At 33.7% G+C, this 22500-nt stretch overlaps 1 protein-coding gene across 6 annotated transcripts in view; it reads right to left on the bottom strand.

Annotated features, from left to right (window-relative positions):
* LOC135221032 (PH and SEC7 domain-containing protein-like) overlaps nucleotides 1–22500 on the bottom strand; it is a 183265-nt gene that overhangs the window by 106978 nt on the left and 53787 nt on the right. For 4 of the 6 annotated variants that reach the window (XM_064258760.1, XM_064258763.1, XM_064258762.1 and 1 more), the window contains exons 2-5: nucleotides 21029–21095; nucleotides 20730–20783; nucleotides 4151–5756; nucleotides 3790–3828 (exon numbers count right to left, since the gene is read on the bottom strand). In XM_064258760.1, coding sequence (XP_064114830.1) covers nucleotides 3790–3828; nucleotides 4151–5756; nucleotides 20730–20783; nucleotides 21029–21095 — 1766 coding nt within the window. The remainder of the gene's footprint in view (nucleotides 1–3789; nucleotides 3829–4150; nucleotides 5757–20729; nucleotides 20784–21028; nucleotides 21096–22500) is intronic. The other 2 variants (XM_064258765.1, XM_064258761.1) reach the window with 2 other exon arrangements.

Here is a 22500-nt window from a genome sequence, read left to right as displayed (position 1 = left end):
CATACAAAAGTCCAAAACCATATATAAAACTGAATACTATATTACTTTTGTTGCTTATACTTATCTACAATATTTTTCATTATGAAGGCATCAAGTCTCAATAAACCAAGACTTAAATTTAGAACATTTCCATTATTTGACTTGATGAAACAAGATTCAATGATATTCCTTTCAACTTTGTCATTACATGGGATGAAAGCTCTTATTTGACTCCAGTTAATTGGATGATATAAGTATCTCATATGTACGAATAATGCATTCGATATTTGTCCAGTTCTCACAGAATATTGGTGGTGTTTGATTCGTTGTGAGAAGGGATTTTTCGGTTTGTCCGTAATATATTTTATCACATTTTGTACAAGGAATTTCATATATGCAGCCGGGTATATCTTTAGGGAGAATTTTTTTATTACTTAACTCTTAACATTGATATTACTGAAAACAACATTTATGTTAAAAAGCTTTAAAATCCTAGGAATTTCTAGAAACCTTTCATTATACTGTAATTTTAGAATGTTATGCTTACTACATGCAAGTTTGTCATTACAGTGGGGCCTCGCTTAGTCACGGATCATTAATCACGGATTCAGTTAATCACGGGTTTTTCCTTGGACCACTTCTCAGTCTATAACGCTGGTATGAATCCCTGGTAGGCTAAGCCTCGTCGGGTTCCGATAACCAACAAATGCATGAACAGATTCACATTATGATATTAACTGACAATAAAGGTAATAAAACCATTCTCACCTTATATATTATTGGCATATCTTCATAATATATAGCCTATTCATGGAATAATCCCACATCATTGACATCAACTTGTAGTTGAGCGTCCAGCAGAAATGTAAACATCGAGTTACACTTAACAGCACCTTTGTCATTCTTAACCTTTTAGAAATGTTAATAGTAGTAGTGTAATTACAGTAGTAATAACATTTAGGAAAACATTAATTTTCAATTCGAACTCCATTATTGTTTTGGTATAACGTAGTCAACTTCTCTGAACACTGCAGTCATACAAACGACAATTGTCATAGATTATCGTATTGTTGTTTGCCATCGGCGACGAAGTGTAAACATAATAAAACCATTTTTACCGTATATATTAATGTCATATATTCATAATAAAATGCATATCTTATATATTATTGGCATATCTTCATAATAAAAAGTATCTTCAAGGAATAATTCCTTGGGGAATGCATTATTCAAAAGACAAAAATACACTTTACATGTTTATAGCATGTAATGATTACTTTATTTTGATGTGATTACATTAATATTGCAGTATGGTACTCTAAGCAGTACAGTAACTATTTTTTTATTATAAATGTATATTCATTCACGAAAAAAATATGTATGACCACCGTGACGTCACCAAACCCAGTCTCGTTCATACATACTATCTTTACACAATGTGATAGTGGTTACACCGTTCTACAAACTACCAATGTATTTTTACGTAAGTATCCTCTATATTCTGTCATAAATAACTTTACTTGCTTTTTTTGTGGAGCCCAAATACTACGTATATACCGGAAAATTAACGAAATCACGAATTTTATCATAGAGCAAGATTCACTAATTACTGTGTTTTCTTCTTCTTTTCATGACTAAATGCATTTTTAGGATACACTCATTTACAAATTTTCAAATACTATGAATGTAAATAGCAAAATCTCTAAAACTCTCTCTTCTCTCTCTCTCTCTCTCTCTCCTCTCTCTCTCTCTCTCTCTCTCTCTCTCTCTCTCAATGATTATCACATTATAACAGTATACAAGAGAATATCTTATCACTATCCATGTTTCATTTCTTATCACCATAAAAATATTTAAAATACAAATTTCATCATGTTATTCTCGGGCTAAGCTAGTAACAGTACACTCGTCCTATGCTGCTCTCTCAAGCTATTCAACAGTTACTCTCATCCCAAGCTGCTCTCTCTCTCTCTCTCTCTCTCTCTCTCTCTCTCTCTCTCTCTCTCTCTCTCTCTCTCTCAATGAAATATGAATTACTGTATCATAATATCATAAACTATTATGCACAAAGTTAAAAATAATAATAATTCCATTAATAAATTAGTTTCTTTTAGCAACTAAATTGTTTTCCAAAATAATTCTTTCAGTAATAAACGTCCATCAGCTGATTCTAAACATAAACAAAAGACAAAACTAGATTTTTATTGCTGTATTTTGCTGTTTATACATTAATATTATAGTTGGTCCTGTAATCTTTACAGTAATTCATGTTTTTTTATCATAAATATGTTCATTCACAAAACAGATATACTATGTACTTTTAGTTTGGTGCAGCAGCCAAATCATGAAAATAGAAAGAAATTGTTAGGTAATATACTTTTGTTTGCTGATCTGATGAAGGGGAAATTGAAGATAGGAAAGAATAACTTTGAAACTGTCTTGAATTTAGTTTAAGGTGATAGTTGAAGACATATTTGGTGCTTGAACTAAAGTAGGCAGTTATAAACATTGAAATAGTGGTCTTGGGTGGGTTAATTATTAAAGTAGGCTGTATAAAGCAATTTTTAGGGGGGGTACCAGGATAACACGGGTATTTACTTATCACGGGGTATTCTGGGCCCTATCCCCCGCGATTATCGAGGCCCTACTGTAGTTAAATAAAATGCTTTTCTAGCTCTTTTCCAAGCTGATTTATGGCATTTATGGCACCAAGTTTCTTGTGTCAGACTAACAAGTTGAAAAGCAAAGTCTTTATCAGGCACAAAAGTCATAAGAAATCAATCCTATAAATCTAAACCACTGAAAGGCTACCGAAAACAAAACACTTCACCAATTTCAGGTATAGTCCAACAGAATCAAAGAATATAGAATTTTAAAAAATCGCTGTTCCTCATGACTGTCGTCAAAAGCCAGCAGAAACAAATTGGTTCTCCCTGCTCAGTTGTTCCTCTCTTTCCCGAAAATGGGCGGGGTGGTTTAACTACACTAAAAACAAAAGAATCACTACCACGATTTTTCAAAAAATTTTAGCTGCCGATACTGAAACTTTTAGCTAAGTAATTACTTGGTAAGTTACATATACAAAAAAGACATTTATGAAATGATGGCTTGTACCTCTGATGAACATTTGAATTATTCACCTCTCTCACTGCAATAGGCAAGAAAGTAGGAAAATATGGATAAAAAGTGAGCAGCAAATATGTTGATTTTTCACAAAACCAGCCCTCAGGTATGAACATGAAGGCTCTCATCAAACTGAAAAAAATAATTCTATTAAAAATTACAGTAGCCCCTTTCTTTTATGCACTAACAGATACAACTGAGTTGTGGAAAGTGGCAAACTGCTGATAAGAGCATAGATCTTGGCTTGGCCCAAGTTAGCTCCTACCATAGTCTAACCTAGCATATGTGAATATGCAATCAGATCAAGACAATAGTGCAATACATTCATTGACTTTTGTTAACAAAATAATAGGAGTACAAATAGCTCTGAGCATTTCATCCAATTCAAATTCAGAGATATAATGATAGGGGTTTAAAAGTTAGTAAAGAACAAACTTGAAACTTTAATGAAAACCTGAGTAAACTTCAGCTGTGGAGTAAAGGTCAGGGTAAGCATTACGTACTGGAATATTAGGCTGTGGATAATGAAAATATTGAGGAGGGTTAAATTTCTAAAACTAGGTATTCCAAGATTTGACACCTCTCAGTAAAACCTTGGAGGATTATAACTTAAATTTTCAAATAACAGCATAAAAAGAGCATCCCTCTCAATGTTTAAAAGCATAAATAAGTATATATTAGTTTTACCTGACCACTGAGCTGATCAACAGCTTTCCTAGGGTTGGCCTGAAAGATCAGAATTTTTTTACGTGGCTAGGAACCAAATGGTTTCTTAGCAACAGGACCTACAGCTTATTGTGGGCTCTGAACCACACTATATTGAGAAATGAATTTCTAATCACTAGAAATAAACTCCTCTGATTCTGCACTGGTGGCCGTGGGGAGCGAACTCGAGCTACCATATTGATAGTCTAGTACGGAACCCTCTTGTCCAGTGAGGAACTATTTTCAAATGCATAAAACACTTATAGCTCCAATAAATAAATTAAAAAATTTAACACATCTTATACACCCAAATTATTAGAAAAAAATACTTTTCTGTACTTACTTTTTAGATAAATGTCTGGAAACATCAGATTTCTTAAAGCCATCTAGGGTAACAAGGCGTTTTGCCAATCTGACAGCAGACGGGATGTCCACAGCCTTAGGACTATAATGGAAGCTGTGCAGAGAGTCAATGTCTGACTCATCTTCACTTAGAGGAGGAGAGGTGGTACTTGAGGTTCGTATGGAAGCCTTTCCTACCCCATCCTCTTCTGAAAGACAGGTAATTTCATCTTCAGATTCACGTAATTCCTGATAAGCTAAAGTGTCGGGGGAGAGGGTGCCTGAGCCTGGGGTTGGGGGTCGTGTGTTAGTAGGGGTCAAATCTGGGTCACGGGAAACATCGTTAACATCAGGGGGTTCTTGGTGTAGCTGCTCACCACTTTTACTTAATTGTTGAGGTCTTTTCCTCTTGCTATTCTTATCAGGTCCTTCTACTTTTATCACAATACGATTTTCATCCTGTTTTCTTACTTTGGCTCTATCAGAGACTAGACCTCTATCAGTAGTCATTACACTACCCATGTTGTTACGTCCATTGGGAAGCAAATCTTTGGCACTAAATCCGTTAGCATGAGAAGAAGGAATATGCAAGGTAGGCGTCGTGTCGTCCCATTCAAGTTCATCGGGCACATCAGTGTCCGGACTAGTTAAACTAGAACTGTTAGATAAAACATTCTCAGACCTGTTAGAGCTGCCAAGGGAGTCACGCCCACTGCACATTTTATCATACACACCACTACATGAATACTGCATGGATGATGTTGGGGAGAGAGGAGATGCTGGGGAGGGAGACCGGATTAAGGGGCTGTCTGAATCATGACTTGAATGTACACTATCTGGGGAGGTTGGGGCATTGAATGTCCACACAATACGGTGATCACGGTCCTCGGGGTCTGGGGAAGTTCTAGAATCATCACGGGTATCTAAAAGCGTGTTAAGAGAAGACGTCACATCATCATCTAGCTCTATGTTAACTGCACACATATTATCCTTCTGATATTGCAAATGGTCCTCAGATTTGGATATTCTTACAGATGTGCTAGTTGGGGGATAAGTAAATTGCACACCACCAGTGTTATTGTCAGCAGACACAGGCGAACACAAGCTCTGCGGACTTCCCACTTCATGTTTGGCTAACCTACTTGTATGAAATTCACTTTCATTTGGACTTGTAGGAACACTTGAGCTCCCAGATTTTCTCAAGTCATCAACGGTTTTCTGCTGAGGTAGCCAACTAGGATCATGGGAAGTCCGTGAGAGATTTAAAATAAGGTCACCTGTCATCAAATATGCTTCACTTTTGGGCTTCTTGTGGGTATTGCGTTCATTTTCTGCTGATGTTCTGTCCCTTATGTGTATGCCATTTTCTGAAGCTGTGTGATTTGAACCATGGCTTATTGAAGCCCGGTCTGAGGCATCTGAAAGAGTGGGACTCGGAAGGGAAGGCGGAGTTGAAGATGACTGTTCTGGAGGTGTTCTACTGGCAGACTTCTTTGCTTTGATTTGCTTTACTCCCTGAAGATCATCTCTTGTGATTGCTGTTCGAAGAACATCTGGGTTGTTAGGGGTTGCTAAGTATTGCTGAACACGTTGCTGGATCCCTGCATCTGGAAATGACAGAGAAAATATACTGCACATACCTCTACAAAGATAAGACCTTCCATTTGTAATGCAGTACCTGTATAGTATAATGCACTTCAAAACATTAAAAATACAATCCAAAACATTATAAACACAATCATAAAAAATACTCCTAAAAAAAATATAGTAAAGACAAAATACTTGTAATGCACAGCTGACCTAAAGGACAGTGGATTATACTTTATTAGCTTCCCCTGTATACCGTCAGGCCGCACCTTTACAAAGATAACACATGCCTGCAGGTATGATCTCATCTTAAAATACTTATAGATTTTTGTACATCAAATACTGTAGTGGTGGTAGTTATAGTAGTAAAAGTAGTAATAGTAAGTTATATTTGTATTCATAATGGATTTTTTTTTACTAACAAGAGTTTATTAATACTGTATCTTCATAATTTTCAGTTTTTTAGGGGTTTCTGTTTATCATATAAAAAATTAATTTTAGTTCTATGGTAAAACCCTGCTACTGGTCTCCATTAAACTTGTTTCTCTTCTTCCTCTTGACTCTAGCAGACACCAGTATCCATTTCTACAGCTGGGACTAACTGGTGCAGTATTTCACTACATTTAAGTGACAATGGCAGTGTACCACTCAACCAGACAGCCAATTATAAACATAAAATCAAAACTTAACTCCACCAATAACCAAGACAGCTACAACTAACCACCTTAGGAAGTCCAGTCTACAAAGTGGCCATATGGATGCTGCAGGCAAAATGAAGGGGGAATGCTCTACTACGTGATGAATATAATGGATTATGTATTTAAAAAAAAAAAAATCTATGATAAGAACGTGTAAGAGGAGCTTTCAGTGAAGAGATTAAGAACAGCTAGTTATGTCAAAGCAGCTGATCCAAGAGTATGTATAATATATCTCTTTATCTTGTCGACTTATCAGATTGTGAAGTTAGTTTCGAGAAGGCAGTGAGAAATCGTAGTACGTGTATGTAGCAACATGGATAAAGTGGAAAAAGAAAACTAGGCAACTGAAAAATAAATACACCATTAATAAACAAAACAATTATGGCATGAATACTATCTGATCTCCCTTGCATAGAGGAGAATGGCTCTTTCCAAGAAAATGGGGAAATACAGTACTCAACAAGGTATTAGGCTGCTTAGTGCCAAGTGGCCTAATGTCTTATCGAATTTTGAAGGAATGTTAAAGTTATGAAGTAATTTCATCTGTACACTAGGCTGCTTACAACATGTAGAGAAAGGGGTGGAGTATAGACATTTGACAAGAAGAGAGCTCTCAAGTCACTTGTTTGGAAGTTTAGTAAGGGACTGTATATATTTTTTGGTCAGCATTCCCACCACAATTTTTGCCTAACACGTATCACTTTATTGCCCCTTGTGACCTTAATATGGGCTAAGATGATGATTTGAGCCATCAAATAATAGCACAGATATGTGCATTGAAGCAATCTGGCCTTAAAGCAAAGCAGATACTGGATCAACTGGATGTGAGCAGGCATTCAGTTTGATGTTGGGTTGCCAGATTTAACGAAGGCAGCAACCATGAGATTCCATCTCAAAAAAAGTGCCCTGGTATGCCTAATTAGATGTCTTTACAAAGTAATTGATGCTTGAGAACAGTCAAACTTCGATCAGAAGTCTTCTTAGACATACCAAAGCACTTTTTTGGAGATGGAATCTCAAGGTTGCCACCTTTGTTAAATCTGGCAACCCAATGTCAAACTGAACACCTGTCACATCCAGTTGATCCGATATCTGCTTTGTTTTAAGGCCAGATTGGTTCAATGCACATAGCTGTGCTATTATCTGTTGACTCAAATCACCATCTTGGCCCATATTAAGGTTACAGGGGGCAATCAAGTGATACGTGAGGCAAAAATTGCATTGGGAGCACTGACCAAAAAATATGTACAGCCCCTTACTAAGCCTTCAAACAAGTGACTGAGAGCTCTCACCTTGTCTAGTGTCTAAGCTCCACCCCTTTCTCTTTGCGCTGTAAGCAGCCTAATGCACTGATGACATTTCTTCATAACTTTTCTGTTCCTTCAAAATTTGACAAGATATTAGGCCGTTTGACGAGTACTGTACTAAAAGCATATGACCAAAAAATTCTGAGATTCACAGCCTATGTATGACATGATGATTGCACTGTATGTATTACAAATAAAGAATGGCTGAGATGTGGTTACCAGAGATGAGAATATATTCTGACAGTTTGGACACAAAATTAAAGGCTACTCATTTATTATAGTGGTAGTGGTTATAGAAACAGAGATACTGTAGTATGATGATGACAATTGTGATGATCCTTAACCCTTTAACGCCGATTGGACGTATTAAACGTCGACAAAAATTGTCTGTTGGGTGCCGAACCGATGTACGAAATGTCAACGAAATTTTTTTTTTATAAATTCGCGGAAAAATAGTTATAGGCCTACTATGCGAAAACTTTTGAATCACGCGCCTTGGGGGATGCTGGGAGTTCACGGATCAAGGCGTTATTTTGTTTACAATCGTTACGCAGGCGCGAAAGCGCAAATTCCTTTCTTCTCGCACAAAAAGCATCAGTGACACATCTCAGAAATTATTTCGTCACTTTGACATAATTTTTTGCACCATTTTATATTAGCCATTACATAGTTTTATATATGAAAATGTGTGCAATTTCATGTAGAATACAACAAAAACAACTCATGGTTGTAGCTTTTACCAGTTTTGGAATATGTTCATATAAATAACGATGTGCCAAAATTTCAACCTTTGGTCAACTTTGACTCTACCGAAATGGTCAAAAAATGCAATTGTAAGCTAAAACTCTTATATTCTAGTAATATTCAATCATTTACCTTCATTTTACAACAAACTGGAAGTCTCTAGCACAATATTTCGATTTATGGTGAATTTATGAAAAAAACATTTTCTTTACATCCGCGGGGTAACTCTTATGAAAAAATCAGATATTTTTTCGTCCGATTGTTGTAATTTTGCAGTTTTATATTAGCCGTTAAATAAAGTTTTATATATGAAAATGTGCGCAATTCCATGTGGAATACAACAATAAACAACCCATGGTTGTAGCTTTTATCAGATTTGAAGTATTTTCATATAAATAACGATAAGTGCCAAAATATCAACTTTCGGTCAACTTTGACTCGACTGAAATGGTAAAAAAACGCAATTGTAAGCTAAAATTCTTACATTCTAGTAATATTCAATCATTTACCTTTATTTTGCAACAAATTAGAAGTCTCTAGCACAATATTTCGATTTATGGTGAATTTATGAAAAAAAAAAAACATTTTTCTTACGTCTGCGCGGAAACTCTTCGGAAAAAAATCAAATTTTTTTTGTCTGATTGTCGTCATGTTTGCACCATTTTAAATTAGCCGTTACATAAAGTTTTATATATGAAAATGTGCACAATTTCATATAGAATACAACAAAAACAAACCATGGTTGTAGCTTTCATCAGTTTTGAAATATTTTCATAAAATTAACGATAAGTGCCAAAATTTCAACCTTTGGTCAACTTTGACTCAACCGAGATGGTTAAAAAACGCAATTGTAAGCTAAAACCATTACATTCTATTAATATTCAATCATTTACCTTTATTTTGCAACAAATTAGAAGTCTCTAGCACAATATTTTGATTTATGGTGAATTTATGAAAAAAACTTTTTCCTTATGTCACCGCATTAACTCTTCCAAAAAAAACCATAAATTTTTTCGTCCGATTGTCGTCATGTTTGCACCATTTTAAATTAGCCGTTACATAAAGTTTTATGTATGAAAATGTGCGCAATTGCATGTAGAATACAACAAAAAAACAACCCATGGTTGTAGCTTTTATCAGTTTTGAAATATTTTCATATAAATAACGATAAATAGAAAAAATTTGTCCTTCGGTCAACTTACTCGAAATGGTCGAAAACTGCAATCGTAAGCTACAACACTTACAGTCTGGTAATATACAATCAATTACCTTCATTTTGCAACAAACGGGAAGTCTCTAGCACAATATTTCGATTTATGGTACATTTTTGAAAACAGCTTTGTTTTACGTCCGCGCGTTACGAATTCATGCATCACATTGTGATAATATTTTCTCTGTGTTGCTTTGATCGTTTTACAATTTGTTATCTACCAAAATCATCACAATATAGTGTACAATACAACGAAAAAATAATTAACTCATTAGCTTTAACCGTTTTGCTCACAGCCCGATTTGTATACAATTATATATGAAAAAATTTTTTTGTGCTGTCATATATTCTAATATTTATATATGATAATGATATTTTTTTTCATTTCTGATGGTTCCATACTAAACTTCAGTCAATGACAAAAAAGGAGCCAAAAATTAACTCTTAATCTTGAAAATTGAGCGTGCTGTGATTTAAAAAAAAAAAAAAATTTCCGCTTTGGCACTCACTCGCGAACGCCGCCGGCATACGGGAGACACTTTCGGAAATACCGGCTTGGCGTTTAAGGGTTAACATGGAAAAAGTGTATAGTTGGACCTGAAACACATGGAAGTTCAGAGAGAGCACACCAGAAAAATTTCTCTGAGCAAAGGGAAAGCCTGATGAACAAAAGTAACAATGAAGAAACTGTGTTCTTACAAAGATAATAGGAATATCATTTGTTTAATACGCGAAATCCAAAACACTTAAATAAGAATTACTCATTACTGAACATAAATTTCCAATGAATTGTAGTTACAGTAAATGCTGATAAGAAACTGATTTGTAAAGTTACAGTAAAGGCTCATAAAAAAAAACTATAAAAAACTGTAAATTTAAATATTCCACTTAAAATGAAAGTCATAATACACATTTGAGGAAATCAGCATAGTCAGTAACAGTGCCATAACTGAAGTGCTAATTTAGTTTTTACTACCACCACTTTTTTGGGAGGACCTTGCAGGTTTTCAAACGAGTTACTTTTGGTAATTTTAACTACAGTTACATATACTTGAATGTTTAAATTTGTATAAAGGATCATTAATAGGGGACAAGGTACCCAGTGGGTTAACTCGTTAAACTCATTCCTTCTAATACTTTTTTTTTTCTTTTACTATGTACTCAATAGACTGCCTACCTAAATTGCACATCTAGAATGATTTGTCCTTATATAATAGGAAACCTCCAGGGGACTAAAATTACTCTATTACATATCATTATTCTTGTTTTGGAATTATTAATCTAATGTACTTTTTCAATATCTACTGAAATCATTTAATCCACTTCTGTCTGCACTTCAGTATGTATTTTACCTCTTTACCTTTGATATATTACACAACTAATCTAGCCTAACCTAACCTAAGCTAACAACTGAATAGAATAAAAGATGACCAAGAAGGCTCTGTTTGACATAAAAAAAATTAAGATTTATGGGGGTACACAGTAATTTTAATATAGAAACATCATAACATTTGAAGTACCTTTCAAGTTGAAGAACAACTGTCAGGGATTAACTTAGATACTGGACAAACAAGGAGTGGCAAAGGACTTTAACAAAAAAATGCAGAGTTCTAGTTTCCCTTCTAAACCTCCTTCAAACATCTTGAGCTGAATGGGGTAACATGTATAAGGACTTGGGCTTCAATTAATATTATTTTCCATTATTTGCTGTATCAGTGCTGATTCTCCAAGACTTCTAGTAATAATATTTCTTCATTTTACTATTATATCATTATCCTTCAAATACCTTGTGCAGATTAGGGTCAAGAGTTGTATACGGACTTTGGCTCAAATTCTTCAGACCAATTATTATAAGTGAATATGTTGATTCATGTTGATTTATTCTTATTAATTCTTTAGCTGTGTAACCCAAATAAAATGAATCGCTATCCAAACATAAAGACATGGATTTAAGTAAGTTCTGGCAAAAATTGAAGGAACAAGCCCAATCAATCAGATTTGCAGTAGACATATTAAAGATACGTGTTTTCCCTTCCCCATGTATGGATTGTGATTCACTGTATTTGTTCCAGATAAATACAGTATCAAATGTCAGAAAGAATACATACAGTGGTCCCCCCGTATTCGCGGGGGATGCGTACCAGACCCCCCAGCGAATAGTTAGAATCCGCGAATGTTTGGAACCCCTATAAAAAGGCTAAAAACAGCCTATTTTGTTAGTTAAAACTTAAGAAAAACCACTAAAAATTTTCATACTTGGTTTTTTTAATAGTTTTATCACAAAAAGTGCATTTTATGATGAAATTGATAACGAAAACCAGGAATTTGTGGAGATTTCTCATAGAAAAATACCGCGAATGCGCGAATTTTCCGCGAATAATACAGGGAAACGTTCCCGAGAGAAATCCGCGAATGTGTGAGTCCGCGAATCCGGAGAACGCGAATACGGGGGGTCCACTGTATATGCATAAATATTCATTTAGAACTCGCCAAAAAAATAAATAATGCTTGTTTTGTCTATTTAAGTGAAAAATAACAAGGATGACAAAGTACTGAATGGTCTAATCTGCACTGCAATCTGCTTTAACACAGCTACCAAATAAAAAAATTACTTTAAGCTCAGGTCTACATACCCATGACCTTGTTTTAGACAAGACGTTTGAAGAAAATTTAAGAGAAACTAAAGAACCTTCACCTCTCATTGTCTAACCAGTATACCAGAGTTAATCCTCGACAGCCATTCCTCACCTTGGAGCAATAGCTAATGACCATTGTATGCTCTCTCTCTCTCTCTCTCTCTCTCTCTCTCTCTCTCTCTCTCTCTCTCTCTCACAATTTATTAATACAAATGATATATAACACCTAAATACATTACATAGATATATTAGGCAAATTATGATAATAATACAGTAAAGTACAGCATTAATTTACGATTATGGTTGTTCTTATCTCTGAAAGTTCGTAAGTTGAAAGTTCTTAAGTAAGGAGCATCTGTACAAGTATAATGGTTAAAAATTGACTCGGTGACCAATGTCAGCTTAACCTCATACTTATGAATGTATGCATGAAATGAGATAGAATAAATAATCACAAATTATTGGCAGAATGAAAGAAAAAGGATCATGGAAGGACTTTATTATTATTATTATTATTATTATTATTATTATTATTATTATTTTATATTTAACCAGGTTCCTGACTAAAAAACACTTGACTGGTAAGGCTGGCCAGAAATGTATCCGATAGGGATAAATAGATATGAGGGTTAATAATTAAATATTCATTGGTCAAATGATTGTGATTAATTCCAAATTAGTAATGAAATACTTCAACATGACTGAAACTCCACATTTTTTGATGGTGCAAAACCACAAGCAGTTATTTCTAAGTACGTACTGTGTTATGGTCTTGCACAATATGAAGCACAGAATACATGCTATCAAATTGAGAACACCATGTAGGTAGCAATGACAATTTGAAAATAATTCCTTATAATATAGTTCATATATGTACTTATAAAACAAAGCTTTTGTACTTATGCCAGTCACACAATGCTAATAAAATATCACCATCTAATCAAAATATATTTCATTAGTATGAAAAACTTTTAACAAATACAGTTGCAGTACTCAAGAAAATGTCCAAACTATACATAAATGTACAACTTTTGCTATAAAATCAAGTCTTCAAAGACCTTCAAAACACATTTTATAAAAAGCAATGACCACAAACAACTGCACTTTTGCATTATAAAAAAATGTTGTACTCAAAGCTGTCAAGATTTGTCGAAGTTCTATTAATAGCTTCAAAACATTTAAAACATAAGGAAAATCAAATGGCAATACTAAATACAAGTGGTTACAAAGAGTAAAAAAGGCAAGCTTTAAAAAATAGCACACTTAAAAAGCAACAGTCTTTCCTTAAATATACTGTACATCAATATCTATACTCTATAAAGTACTGATTTTCTGAAAAAAAAAAAATCCATAAAACAGAAGTATGTGAAACATCTGACACAGTCATGCGAAGTACAAAATGCAAACACTGAAAAGCAATCCCCTTAATGTAATTTTCAACAAATTTTCAACTTCAGTCAGTACTGAAAAATCTTCCATGTTTGATCATTTGCCACCTCATGGTTTGAATTTCATCTTACAACTATTACTCATGAGGATGGACATGTGTCACATTACAAATGGCATGTCATAAGCAGCAACACAGCACTCCAAACAACAACAGACCAGACATGACGAGTATGTTCGAGCATTCTGTGCATCCTCATTGAAAATAAAGTAAGTATACAATAATTTAGCAACAAACTACAGCCAATCAAACAACCTTCTTCTACTTCAAAAGCTTTAGTTCACACTTGCAATGTTCCTAAATGTTCATCCTCAAAAACATGGCACCAATATATTCATATATAACTGCAAGATTAAATAAACAATAATACAAATTAATGTTGCATTAAAATTATCATTATATAGCTGTTTAAACAATGACTGCCTCCTAAAGAATACGCCTGACAAAAAACACCATTTCAAATTAGACACTAGTTTAATTGTTTGCCATTAATCAAACCCTAAATTTAGTTATAAATTTCCATTACTTAAAACTATATAATACCATTCATATAACAGCTCCTCAGATCCAAATAAAAAACCATATAAAATGCAATTTACGGTACCTAATAAGAAAGAGAAAAACTAAAAATGACTATGGCATAGTATGGCTAGACAAAGTTCCTCTACAATCATCTCTAATTATATGTAACAGGTTGCCATTCATACACTAATTTCCAAACTTTTTAGCCCACAAGACATGATTTAGCCCAAAAGACATTTGATTAAACTTGCTTTCTATACAACCATGATACCTCACCTTAAGAACAATTAAAAAATAATGAAAATTACATTGAAAGAACTCTTAATGTTTGCTTATCCTTTTACCTATTTTAAAATGTATATCAATCATAGCTGAGAGATGACAACAAACACAAGTTTAAACTTCATTAATTTTATGAGACAAAACTTTTCCTTTTATTTTTTCAACACAACAGATTAAAAGGTAAAAAAATTCAAAATTAACTTAATGGTTTCAGTTTACAGTTCTGTAATTTGATCTATATTCATCCACGCCAACGCACTTATACTAAACCACAATAGGAATATCCTATGAAACCTGTTGTAATTAATTTTAAACATTACAAAAAAGCAATTTTTATACGATAAATTTATATGTTAAATATGTATTTGAAAGCCTGACTCAAGTTAAGCAATAATCTAAGTTCAGAAAGCTGCAGCAATAGTTTTTATAGTTATCAAAATTCTATAAATTAGAAATCCATGGACGAAATGTTTTCACTATCGCACTTTTATTTACTTCTTCCATAATGATGTATGTATTGTTTTGCGTTCTACAAGTTTTGGGAACAGTATCCCCTTATGACTTTTCCAAATCTTTGGCTATCTTTGGAAAAAAGCCCTAGTCCAAATAGTAGTTAGCTGATACTCCATATAATAACATCATAAATTTTTTAAATAAGACAGGTTTCTCAAATAAAGTCTTTTTTTTTTTTTCTTCTTCTTCAGGATTGATCCCTGAGAACCAGCCCGAGAAGAGTCTACTTGAGAGGTCTGGAAAAACTAACCCCTATTAATAATAATGATACTCCATATGTCTGGAAATAATTACCTTTGGGTTTGTATCTTTAATTAACTGGGAATTATTGTTGATCAACAAGAAAAGAACTTCACATATAAAAAGCCATTTTAAAAGTTAATTTTTCTAGTAAACTGTTGGAGAACTGAATAAGATTCATCACCAAGTATGAGTCAATCATGAAATCAGAGACATATTTTGTTCAATAGCCTTTAATTACAGAGCATTAATTAAAAGGTTAGATATAATGCAACATTAACATTTCTTAAAAAGGCCAATGCAATAGTTTCAAGATGTTTATGCTGCAGTTTTAAATACTTCATTTATAATGAGTTTATTTTAGCTGACCATAATCACATGAACCTATCTTCTTTCATTCTACATTTTAGATACATCTGGAGTGACATATCGAATATAAGGAATGTCAAAATAGCAATAAGCAACTTTCAAAGAATATAATACATATAATAAGACCCTCACACACTACAAAAAGTTTTTGCATCTAAACCAAGAGTATCACAGGAACTCGACTGAAGTTGGATTCAATATCCATTTCATCTCTATTCTAAGAATGAAAACTTCAAAGCAAACTCAACTTTATACATACAATGAAAAAAAAATTGTTTCATGGATACAAACCACTACCTTCCTAGAGTCTGTTACTTCAATAACCAAAGGACAGATAAATATGAATTAACCAAGATGATTGTGTTCTTCCAGGTATTTACACCCTTGTGTCCAGTCAGAGGGGGAAGAGGGTTGATTAGATACAATGATATGTATCAATCAAATAAAATGTGCTTTATAAAACAATCACTGACTTAATGAAGTAACTGCCACTGCTTACTAGAGCCCACTATGGACTTATATAGAAACATAATATTATTGAGACAGCAATTTTTTTTAATGAAGTGTAACACTTTAAGGGAGGAAAATTACTGTATGTAGGTTGGTCATGTTACCAACCGATATCAATGCATAAAACTGGTCATGGTTTAGATCAAGAGTTTGGCACTGCTATCCTAATAGAGTTCATCTCAGATGCTGGCATATCAGTCAAGTTGTCCACAGAAAGGCCATAAGGTGCATTGTTTGATGGTCTACAACAGGTGAAATGATAAAAAAGTAAACTGATAACACAACATGGCAATGAAAGCAATGACAAGGCTAAACAAATCCACAGTTAGGTACTTCACATTACATCACAGAGGCACAAAAGTGGATTGGCATTTAAAATGACACATTTGGGTTTACCAGTAAATCCAATAACTTAATGAAGTTGAAGTAAACAATCAGAACTTAGCTGACTTCTCGAGAGAAAAGTATAGGATTTCATTCTAAGATTTTGAATCTAGAAGCAGCTACTAAATAAGAAGAATGAGATTGACAGATTAACAAAAAGTTCCTAGTAGTGGTGTATTGTGGACTTGGTAACATGGACCTCCTTTTTGTTATTAATGTCAGAAGGCTTAAAAATGGAGAAAAAGAGACTTCTAGTATGTGACCTCAACCAATAAAGAGACTTCTAGCATGTGACCTCAACCAATAACCAATGTGCATAGTATGCCAATTGAATTTTTTATAGGCACTTTGGGGGACTATGATGAGTTGCTTAGGAGAGCTGTGCAGTTATTTGTTCCTATTCAAAGATATAGAAATGCTACCATAATTCTGAGGAATTAAAGAGATCAGTCCCTTAAAGAGAAGGCCTCAGAAAGAATTGATGAAAACATGCAAGATTGAGTTTTCCTTGAGACCAATAATCACTAGAAAGGAAATAATGGTAATGAGAGGAGCCAGTTCCATTTTGCAAGACCAGTCGCAAATCATAATCCATATCGGATCACAAAATCTTAAGTGGAGGGTTTGTCAGAGTGTAAAAGCATGAGGTAACTTCACAATGAAAACTTTCTTTCACCATATGGCTAAACAACCTCCAAGCCAAAATAAGGCGGATCCTATTTCATTTCAGTACAAATGAGCATTAAAAAGGTTGCAACATTTTAGGAAAACTAAAGAGCAAGGTGCAAATGTTAATTAACTAGAACTATTAACATTGGTTGTTCACAATAAGCTGTTGCACATCAGAAAATGAATACAAGTGGAATGGCACCCATGTATGACAAAATGGAGTAGTGTTCACATTAGCCTGACATACTGAAAACTTATGTTTGTGGATAATAAAAGAATGATGAAGATTAGAATGATTTTGAACATCAGGTAATGACTGTATTCCTGGCATAATCACCACAAGCAGGTAGATCAGAAGAAGAAAAGTAAGTATCTCAGATACAGAGACAAAATTGCCTGTCAGAAGGGATACTAAAAGGAGACAGAAATGGCAATATAAGAACCAAAAGTGATGTTTTGAGGATATGATGGGAGAACAAAGCTTGGGAGATAGTTAACAAAATAAACAGAAAAGAAATTCTTCCATAGCCAAACGAGTTTCACGGCAAATCATTCCTCTACATTCAACCATATACTTGTGACTTTGCCCCATCCTATTCACTTAACTCCTAATTTTAAAAATTCTGCTTGTTGCTTATCTACACCAAGCATATGATCCTGTGGCTAATAGATTTCAGTCAAGTAAAACTTCACTTGTATGCCTAGCTTGTTAACATCTTAAGAGACTCACTGACTTTCCCATCCTAGTGTAGACTTCATCACTGGTTGCTTAGCTTTTTAACATCTTTCTAGCATTTCACAAAGAAATATTTAACCACCATTTAGTATATGAAAATCTTATTTTGTTTAACTGACATAATTTTTCCAGTGATGTTGGTAATGCTGCATTCAATTCTAGACTGGCAATGTTAATGATTGCTAAAAGTTAGTCAAGTATCTTCAGACAGATGTAATATTAACACTGTAAAGGACTGATGTACTTTATGTACTATACTATGTACATGCAAATCAAAGTGTAAGTTTATTTTCTGTACTGGTTATTAAAAACACAGCTTTGGGCAAATCAGTATGCCAAGAAAACCAAGAAGAATATGGTAGCATCTGGAGAAAACATGGAAATACAGCATAAATTATGAAAACACTGTGGCATCAATTAAGATTAAAATTATGTAAAGTGCTTATTAGATTTTGAGCTGAAAATGAAAGAAAGGTTAATGACAGAGTGTCATACCCAACCAAAGGGTATTCCTCATCACCTGAAAAGGATGATCATCATCTTGGCAAATTCATAGTTCGTCTGCCTTTAAGGAATGATGAAAAAGGCTCTAGTAAGGCAATGACTTACCCTTGTATGAATGCACAACAATAAAAAGGAAATATTCTTTTTTATGGGTGGCTGATTGAACCCTTCTGTTAACACCTACTTTACTCTCAAAATTTCTCAAAAGAGAGATAGCTACTTCAGAGGTAAGGTAATTATCCTCAATTATTTTCATGGGTTGCTTAAATGTGAAACCTCAAAGATCCGGAATTGTGAGGCTCCAGAAACATTATTTACCTCTTTATTTAGAAGGCAAAAATAACTAAGTGATCAAGAGATGGAACAACTAATGTATAATTCCTAACTCTAATAATTCATTATGAATTTAGTATACTATGCTTTTAATCAAAATTATAAGTTCTGGCAATTACATTAAAAATACAAGGACAAAACAATGGAAAAAATTTTAAAAAAAGGTCCCTAACAAGTAATGATCTAAAAACCATGAAATATCATATCATCTCTTAAAATCTTATAAGTAAATAAATGAGAATGGGCAGTACAAAAAGCAATAAAAAATAAAGCGTACATTCTCATCCTGTGTGTGTGTGAGAAAATGTTCTTAATTGTTTCAATTAAATTGTACCGTACTCCTAGGTACTTTTATTAATTTTAACATTATAAACTTAGTTAAAATTATTTTCATCTTCTGATAGTAGAACTGGCCATTTAAACTCTGTCAAAATCCAAAACCTTTCAAGGATTAAGGCAGTCACCAGCCCCCTCACTTTGTCCGTATCTTTGAAATTTTACTTTTATGTAATTCTAAAAGCTAACTCTCTGTCTTGTATATATAAAACCCATGACACTTAGATAAAATATAAAACTATTTTCTACACACAACATTCAATAAAACTAATAGGTAAAATGAATAAGAAATATCTAACTTAATTGCCTATTGGATGATAACGGATCATCTTAACTGTTTATCATGGACATCCCACTAGCTCTTACGTTTCCAAGACACTTAATCTAAACATTCCATAATTTTGTAGTAACTTCTCCTAATCAATACATCTATGCATGATAGCAATGGGCTTCAACTATACATGCAGGTATATACAGTATTTTTATCTATAAACGACAACTTTATTAAGTTTAACTTAACAGTGTATGTGTCCATTTACATATAACTAGTAAGTGAAACCTTACCTTGCCCTAAGCTTTAAATCTTTAGATCCAAGGCATCTACAGTATATGCAAGGGTGCTGGTAAACATATTCAGCTCTGAAAACATAAATGTATAGTATCACTAAGTCCGAGTTTATTATTAGAAAGTCCTTATAATTAGGGTGATCCAAATGCAGTTTGGCTTGGTCATATACATTTGAAAGACCTAAAGAACATTAAACGTTTCTCAGGAGGAGTTTCAGCTTTACATAATGCTCACAAAAATGCCTGATGTTTTTAATACTGATCTATGGCCTGTGAATCACCTTAAAAGGGCACCAATCTACAAATAAATCATCCTAATACATTACAAGGTATAGCTAATGCCTTCTAATCACTTGTATAATAATGTGATTACAGTACACTCAATTGGACAAAAACATGAGATAATGTAGACACAATGTACGTATCCTCTGCCTACCGAAGTGAATGTGAACATCAAAGATGTTGATAAAACCATGACGGTATCTTTCATTTTCTAATAATTAAAGTATGCATGGCAAACTCTGAGGATGATAAGTGAAACAGCCACCCGAAGAACATACAGCACTCAGTTCTATTCATATGGACGCAATTTACTAATGTTTTCAGTTAAAAACTGAAAACCCTCGTTATTTCCTCTGGAAAAAGTACCTTACCTATCAATAAATGTACCTACTGAAACCTGATCTTCATCTACATCAGACGATTTTAAAAGTCAGCAAAAAGTATATTTAAATCATTTAAAATTCCTAAGAAAATATTATTTTAATCTAATATTTGCAATCTTACAGGCAGATATGCATTCCCTCTTATATAACAACCACAGTCACTCCTTCCTAGGTAAAATAATGATACATCTGCAGGCAAAATTCCTTGAGAAGTTAACTTCCACCTACATTACTTAAACAGGAAAGCAAAAATGAAAGTCAGGTTGAGAAAAACATGATACTACAAGGAAAAATTGTCTCAATGATCAATGTAAGACTTACCAGTTTTCAACTTGAGTGTCACTTCATTTGCTGATAACCGCAAACAATTGAGAACTGAAAATCAAAATGCAATATAAAACACAATGCAATGGTAATTACATGGTCATTTAATTATATAACATTTTCTAATTAGAATTAAGTTAATTTTCATGTTCTTCCTCAGAGCACCTTGCAATTAAATCATAAATACTACTTAATGGAAAAAATACTACACATTACTTTCAGGAAAAAATATATAGTAAATATAAAGATGACAATTTTTGTAAGACCACTTCAGTATATAAAAACATTACACTGACCTTCTTTTGTTGTGAGTGAAATGACTTCTTGGCCATTGACCTCCCATATAATATCACCAGGGGCAAGCTAAAAGAAGAGAAATAAAGTTATTACTAAACTCATTTATATTTTCATTTTTAGACAATTAGGAAGCCTAATATACATTTATTATACTATGGTTACTATCTGACAAGCCTATGACCATAAAGGTAGACAATGATAGAAGAGTAAATAAATTAATAAACACAATTTACAAGTTCCTATGTCCATTGCTATCCACACTTTTATTTTTTTCTTTCACTATCCCCTTTATATTTGTAAGAGGAAGACAATCTGTTGTGCATTTGGGATGTACGTAACGACAAGTTCATCAAGAGCCATTAAGCTATACCCAATCCTAAGTTCTGATCCTCATAAATTCATAGCATATTGTCTATTTTCTTCTTTTCTTCTGGTTTTGTACGTTTGATGTTTGTCACAATTTACACAATTGGCTGCCCTGTTCTTTCCTGTTTTGCTAATTTATGAACCAAAAAACCTTTTGGATGGAATTTCCTCTACCTATCCTCTGCCAAAAAACGTTCAAAGTCCTCTATCTCATCCTCTGTGAGGAGTTCTTCTGCTGAAGGAAGGCTTTGTGAACCATTTGAGGTTTCGGGGACTAGCGGATCATGCGTTTCTTCACTCCCGTTAGGCCTAACAAACCTGGTTATGAGCGCCTGTCTGTTTATTTGTCTGGCACATTCACTATGTAATTGTTTTCATATAAATTTATTCTAGGATAAAAAAAAACTGATGAAATATGTTATTGTTATAATACAATTAAGTTTGTTCATACTTACCTGGCAGATATATATATAGCTGTATTTTCTGAAGTCCGACAGAATTTAAAAATTCGCGGCACACGCAGTGGGCGGCCAGGTGGTAGTACCCATTCCCGCCGTGGGAGGCGGATATCAGGAACTATTCCCATTTTCTATTCATATTTTATCAGTGCCACTGTCTCCTGAGGGGAGGTGGGTGGGCACTTTAATTATATATATCTGCCAGGTAAGTATGAACAAACTTAATTGTATTATAACAATAACATTTTGTTCATGAAACTTACCTGACAGATATATATATAGCTGAATCCCACCTTCGGATGGTTGGGAAGAGACAGAAATAGGATTTTTGGGAAACTAAATTAAGTAGATGAAATTACAATTTCTTAAAAAGAAATTATAAAAATTTAAAATTCAACATGAAATGACAGTTTCTTGAAAAGTTTAGATCGAACGAATTCAAAATTTGATATGAAATTACAATTTCTTGAAAAATGCTAAAATTCAAATTTCAATATAAACTCTCTCTCTCTCTCTCTCTCTCTCTCTCTCTCTCTCTCTTGTTTACTAGTCATTTTCATCAAAACCTATTTCAACAATAAAAAAAATAAATTATCAATCTGCACGATGCAAATGATCAGAATACACTTCACAGATCTGATATACAT

Source organism: Macrobrachium nipponense, chromosome 2 (genome assembly GCF_015104395.2).
Source record: "Macrobrachium nipponense isolate FS-2020 chromosome 2, ASM1510439v2, whole genome shotgun sequence".
In the NCBI taxonomy this organism is placed as follows: domain Eukaryota; kingdom Metazoa; phylum Arthropoda; class Malacostraca; order Decapoda; family Palaemonidae; genus Macrobrachium; species Macrobrachium nipponense.
The sequence above is the reverse complement of the archived record's forward strand: the minus strand, read 5'-3'. Positions and strand labels throughout refer to the sequence as shown.